The 6,059-nt window shown below is 45.3% G+C and overlaps 1 protein-coding gene across 1 annotated transcript; it reads right to left on the bottom strand.

Annotated features, from left to right (window-relative positions):
- Positions 1-241: 241 nt before the first annotated feature.
- LOC133919721 (potassium transporter 25-like) lies at positions 242-4,658 on the bottom strand. Its single transcript, XM_062364211.1, has 9 exons — positions 4,101-4,658; positions 3,504-3,990; positions 3,347-3,400; positions 2,903-3,163; positions 2,748-2,800; positions 2,296-2,419; positions 1,918-2,172; positions 1,363-1,769; positions 242-1,186 (listed from the first exon to the last, which is right to left on the bottom strand). The coding sequence occupies exons 1-9, from the start codon at positions 4,143-4,145 to the stop codon at positions 554-556; spliced, it is 2,319 nt and encodes a 772-aa protein (XP_062220195.1). The 5' UTR covers positions 4,146-4,658; the 3' UTR covers positions 242-553.
- Positions 4,659-6,059: the final 1,401 nt, after the last annotated feature.

The raw sequence follows: 6,059 nt of genomic DNA, 5'->3' as shown, positions 1-6,059 counted from the left end.
ACTTTCGACAAAGAAAGTGCATGTGCACGAGGGAAACAAGGGGCTGGATCCGAAATGAACAGATACGCTAGGACGTGGGCCGCATAGAGCCCACACTAGTGTAGACCGGAGATGGTTGGCGCCTGATTCGCGCGTAATTTGCGGGCAGGCTCCAGAAACAAGATTACTGGACATTTTAGTTTGGGTATTCTTAGGCCCAAAATTAGAGCTGCCTTACGGCCCAGTCTATGATACAGGCAGGTCCAAGAAACATCAAAAATGCTATTTTGCTGGTCGCTCTTACAGACTTACAATTACATTTCCATAAGTACCTCAGCAACAGCAAACGTATCAGAAAACAAAACAAGCACCAGCACAACAAAAGGCTTTGCAGACAAAAATACACACTTCCAGTTGGGCTCTGCAAAGATCTGCAGCTGTTTGTTATGAAGCTGTTAGATCGTGCTGTGCTCCAGGGTCTCTACTTCTGTCATTGTGTTAACGGTATCGGCAACAAGGGGACATATACAGATGGAGAAACATTGTCTTCATCTCTACCTTTATACAGCTGCTATCAAACTTGGTACACCATTCCTACCTCCAGGGTGGAGGCATGAGGTATGTTAGCAGCATATGCAGGACCACGGCTGTTCTTTCTCAAGAACTCGTAGCAGAAATTGATCACGATCCGCTTTATGAAACTAGACCCACTCTTCACCTCCATGTATGACTGCCCCAGGATGAAGGACATGCCTGCCTCCCTCGCATCCATCAGCTCCTGCAGCTCACGGCACACCTCGCTATCCACCTGGGCACTCTTTGGTATCACAAACTTCACTTTCTTTCGCTTCGGTGCTATAAAGTGTGGGTCTACCTCCTTATGAGGGGATACTGATGCATCAAGTTCCCCATCCTCTTCCCACAATGGGATTCCGGTACTGATGGGAGACAGTTTCTCAGAGGGCTTCTTGGTGTCCTCCATAAAGCCATTCTTGTCATATTCTCCGCTGCTGCGGATGAACTCTGCAATACTTCTGACCAGCTCCTTCTCAAATTCCAGGCCATCCTTCTGCACATCGCGATACCCGTATCTGACAATGACCCTGTATAGCCTGTACTCTTTTGGACCAATGCGACCCACCAAAAAACGTTCCTCAGCTTCAACATGTGGTACTGGAACTGATTTAACACAAAGAAAGACCAGCACCTGATGACAAATAAAAGTGAGGAGTCTATTATAACTTGTAAGCAAGTTGCATAAATTGACCGGTGCATCGACCTATTTTATTCAGATTTATTCAGAAAAAATTCCAAAACGTTGTTGTTAGATATGTTCATGGATATGTAACAATGCACTCTGAATAGGGAGCATATGATAGGTACCTGGTGAAATGCAGGCAAATTGGTGACAAAGTGGGAGAAAATGGCTGGAATTCCGGACATAAGTTCTGTGTGTATCAACCCAATGCCTCGAACACGAACAATTCCCAGAGAAGGGCCAAGGTTCAAGAGCCAATTTACTGAAACCTTGTTTTGAACATCGAACTCGTATTTCTTAATTGTGCCATAGTGCCACACACACATGACTACCATAAATATGAAAGAGAGAGTAATGGGGACCCAAGCACCTTCGTGAAACTTGACAAGAGAAGCTGAGAAGTAGAGTACTTCAATTGTGCCAAAGAAAAGTAGGAAACCAAGGGCAAGGAAGATACTCTTATTCCAGCAAAGCACAATAACCAGTGACATTAAGCAAGTGGTGACAAGCATAACAGTTATAACTGCCAGTCCTGTATGAAAAAAGTTGGTCCAAAACCACAACAAATATATGAGATTCACTTCAATGTATGAAAGTATTGTGAGCACTAGAACTAATTGCAATTATTAATTGTTCCTCGCTGTCCATAGGGAAGAACTATATGCACACAAACTTTTTACCTTGTGCATTCGCCAAGTGCTTTGTGTCATTAAAGCCAATAGTAACAGCCACACAGAGTATCATCAGGAGCCAATTGATTTCTGGTATGTATATCTGACCATGCACCGTAGAGGATGTATGCACGATCTTTACGCCAGGGAAACAATTTAGCGAAGAGCACTGCTTAATAATTGAAAAGGTCCCGGTAATAATTGCTTGACTCCCAACTATTGCTGCTAGAATAGCAATCACCAGAACAGGCCATCTGAGTGTTTCTGGAAAGACAGATTTGCACACATCAATGCTTCGATATATGCAGATCTTTTTGAAGGGATTTTGTAGTATTTAATTAATTTAGGAATAATATTTAAAAGGGCAAAAGGGAAATGGAAGAGCACCTGGTACTGACACATAGAATCCAATCTGATAGCTACTCTCAAAATTGTGATGTTGTGAAATATAAGCAGCCTGTCCCATATAAGCCAGTACTAGAGCTGGATAAACCACAGATATGAACGCAATCTGTTGGGAATAAAAGTAATGTTACGAAGCTGAAGGTGGCCCAAAGTAACAAGTAGGAGTAGCACAACCAAGATATGAAGATCATGAAAAGGTGGGTATCTTGCAAAATAACTGAAATAGGAGCGTTTATAAGAGTCATGTAAGTAAATATCTTGTTAATTTTATTGTATGCAGAATAAGGACAGATTTGAGTTAAATTAGATACGAGTTTATTAGAAGATGAAAAATGAAAGATGAGAACTGGCAAAATTGAATTAAATAGGGGTTAGAAGACTCGACAGTGTAGACATAAGTCACAGTCCTAAGTTGTAACAGACTCATCTCATACCTTAATTGACGATTGTGAGAAGTGTCCAAGGTCTGCATACATAGCTTCAGAACCTACAATTACAAAAGGAAGCCTCAGCCTTTGTCCATTACAATTCAAGTTTTGTCACAGTCAAAAAGTAGGCAACAGCCAACAGCAGCCTAGCTTATCTGTACCTGTTACACAAAGAAGGATTCCTCCCAGTGACATCCAACCACCAGTTTGGGTCTTCTTTAGAAATTGATACATGTAATATGGCGAAAGGGCTCGATACACATGGTGGTTCCAACGGACGATATTGTAGACCCCTATCATGCTTATGGAGAGAAGCCAAATGCACACAATTGGCGCAAAAAGAAACCCAACTTTGTGTGTACCATAGTGTTGCAGTGCAAACAAGCATATAAGTATGGCACAAGCCACAGGAAGTTCTATATCTGCACATAAACAGGTTGCAGTAAGCATCTCATAAGCATGGTATAACCGAATATAATAGATCCTAGATGGTTGTGAACCCCTAAGTTGACTAAAACTAACACAATCAAATACTAAACGAAACATTGGCTGCAATCTACTACCTATATGGCAGTACGTACAATCAAAGCAAGGAATTAACCTACATTTGTGATGCTCCTTTTCTATTGACAACTCGAGACCTGATACCGCAGAGAACACTGCAAAAGCCAAAAGGAGCAACAAAGCACATCACTCACATCAGAATCCAACACAGTGCCATGGAGACAAATCATCCAAAACAAAGACGGCAGAGGGTCCAACCAGAGACTGCAGGGGTCAGCACGCCGTCACCGATGACCATACACGTCCCAAGCAGGGCGAACAGCAGCAACAGCCTCTGCAGCACTCTGTACTTCTCCAGCACCGCCCTGACCCTGGACACGGGCCGCTCCCCACGACGACCGGTGGACTTCTCTTCCTCCATGAGCTCATCTCTGGTGCCGCTGCCGGGCAGGAGGCCGGCGCGGACGTGGCGGCATATGAGGGAGTAGAGCGCGAAGGTGCCGCCCTCGCCGCCATCGTCCGCACGGAGCACGATGAGCACGTACTTGACGAGGGTGATGAGGGTCAGCGTCCAGAAGACGAAGGAGAGCACGCCGTAGATCTCCTCGTTGCCCGCCGAGTGTTGGATGTCGTTGCCGGCGAAGGCGCTCTTGTACACGTACAGCGGCGACGTCGCCACGTCGCCGTACACCACCCCGAGGCTCTGGTACGCCAGCAGCAGCGTCGCGCGCCATGACTCCCGCCTCTGCAGAAGAAACAAGCAGTAAGGAAATGGAGGAGCAAACCTCCAACACAGAAAAGCTCGAATCTTTCGCTTCAAATCCAAGAACCCAAGCCACGAACTCACTGACTCACCTTCCCGTGCGCCGCCGCCGCGTCGCCCCCGCCCTCCAGATCCATGTGCCCGACCCCGCCCCGCACGCGCGCCTCAATGCGCCACACCTGCTACCTCCATGGCAGCAAACCTCGTCCAATCTCCGCAAAGAAACAAGGATTTAGCCGAGGAATCTATCGCGGCGGCGCGCCCAAGACCAAGATTTGTCTGTCGCCTTGGCCGGTAGCGACCTGGAGGACAACCAAGGCAAGGCACACTCCACACTCCTCTCCCCTACCCCTCCTTCTACCTTCCCGCAAGAACCGCCTCGCCCAAGCTTGCTCGCTCGCCCGCCGCGCCTCTTAACTCGCTATCAATCACCCGTACGAAACGAAACCGAGCGGTAACTTTCCTCGCTGGCCGTGTACGAGAGCGCCACGACAAGCGAAGGGTCTGGGTCTCTGGGAGGTCTTTGGCGGAGAGGGCAACCAACCAACAACGCGAGCGAGGCAGAGAGGAAGATATGGATGCCGTGGGCTCCTCCCTGCTGCTAGCCCTACGGTTTTGGATTCCAGACCACTCTGTTTTTCCTTCTTTTTTTCTACCTGAGTGAATTGCGAAGCAGCTTCCGTTCTCGTAGCTGCGGGTGGTGGCGAGGGGAGTGGAATGGGATCTCCTGACTTCCCTTTCCGGCCTCAATTAAGTGCCTTTTCTTGTTTCACTCCTTTTTTGTTGCGCTTTTACGACTGTGAGCAGCGGATTATACAGGTTAGATGGGAATCCATCGTGATGTGCAGAGAAAGACGTCAAATTTGCGGGCATCTGATCGGAAATCGGTACTATTTTATAGTTTTTAAGATAATGCAAGTATAATTTATGTAAGACGTGTCGAATGCATACAAACTATTTTTTTAAAAAAAAAATAGGTACTTAATTTTCAGTTCTATGTATCCACCCTCAACCACTGAGCTGAGATTAGTTCTACTAATTTATATATAGGTTTTGATAAGTAACACACGCTTGAAATCAAACAACAGAATCATCTAGAATTATAGCCTTTGCATATGCCCCAGAATTCGTGTTCCAACGATAGGTGACATCTACTATTCTTCTCTGATGAGCTTTGGGCTTAGGGTTGCTCACTAGCCCTTAACTCTAAAGTTAAATAGAGATCAATGAGGGGTGGATCGTTAACCGTGGTCGGAGAGGGGCAATGGAGATTGACGGTGACAAGAAGAAAGAATGATAAGGAGGCGACTGGAAGTTACGACGAATATAGTATCAATAGACACCGGAGATAAGGAAGAAGAGTAACGCGAGGAGGAATGATAGTAGAGTGATGACCGAGCAACTCTTTATTCACGTGAGATAATGTTATAACCCTAAGTTGTCATATTTTCTTAGAAGGTGAAAATTCATCTATAGGTGTATTCAACGATCCTCCGATATCTATTAGTTTTCTGCCCCTAGTAAGCTTTTCAACGCTGAAATGCCTGGCTACAAATTGTTTCACCTAATTTTCCTGCATCAAAGATCCTCTGCAGGAGAGCGCGCATATTTCTTTTCAACGAAAAGATAAGTCCACTTTATACTGCTCCCGATATCTTGTCAACAGACGAAACGTACAATGAAAAGAGAAATGCACGGAAATGTACTTCTCGTTGGAAAGCTACTTGAGGATGATGGTGCACCGAGCTCTGACGACAAAAGAAAAAAATAGCAATATCTACCAAAGAAGCATCCATCGGACATTTCGTCCCTGAAAAGGACGTTGCTGGTAACATTTCTGGATCTCCTGCCTTCTAGGGCATTTTATTTTCAAAGAGAAAATTTCCTATATATATATATATATAGTACGACTAAGTATTCCTCTGTTTATCCATCGAGTTGTTACCAGATGATGCTACTCTTCCAAAAGGTACAGCGCAAATTCGACGCTGTTCGGTGAGATTTGGACCCATGTGCTGAAAATCTTTGAACTTTTATTTTCATCCCGTGAA

The sequence above is a fragment of the Phragmites australis genome, chromosome 5, assembly GCF_958298935.1.
Source record: "Phragmites australis chromosome 5, lpPhrAust1.1, whole genome shotgun sequence".
NCBI classification, from domain to species: domain Eukaryota; kingdom Viridiplantae; phylum Streptophyta; class Magnoliopsida; order Poales; family Poaceae; genus Phragmites; species Phragmites australis.
Note: the sequence above shows the minus strand (reverse complement) of the source record. Positions and strands in the feature narration are given on the sequence as shown.

What these genes read in the sequence shown, in the direction of transcription:
- LOC133919721 (XM_062364211.1), bottom strand. Translation starts at nt 4,145, where the DNA reads ATGGATCTGGAGGGCGGGGGCGACGCGGCGGCGGCGCACGGGAAG. An exon ending in GCTGACCCCTGCAGTCTCTG is followed by an intron (nt 3,401 to 3,503) that starts GTTGGACCCTCT and finishes TGGCTTTTGCAG; the next exon opens with TGTTCTCTGCGGTATCAGGT. An exon ending in TCTCACAATCGTCAATTAAG is followed by an intron (nt 2,420 to 2,747) that starts GTATGAGATGAG and finishes TATTCCCAACAG; the next exon opens with ATTGCGTTCATATCTGTGGT.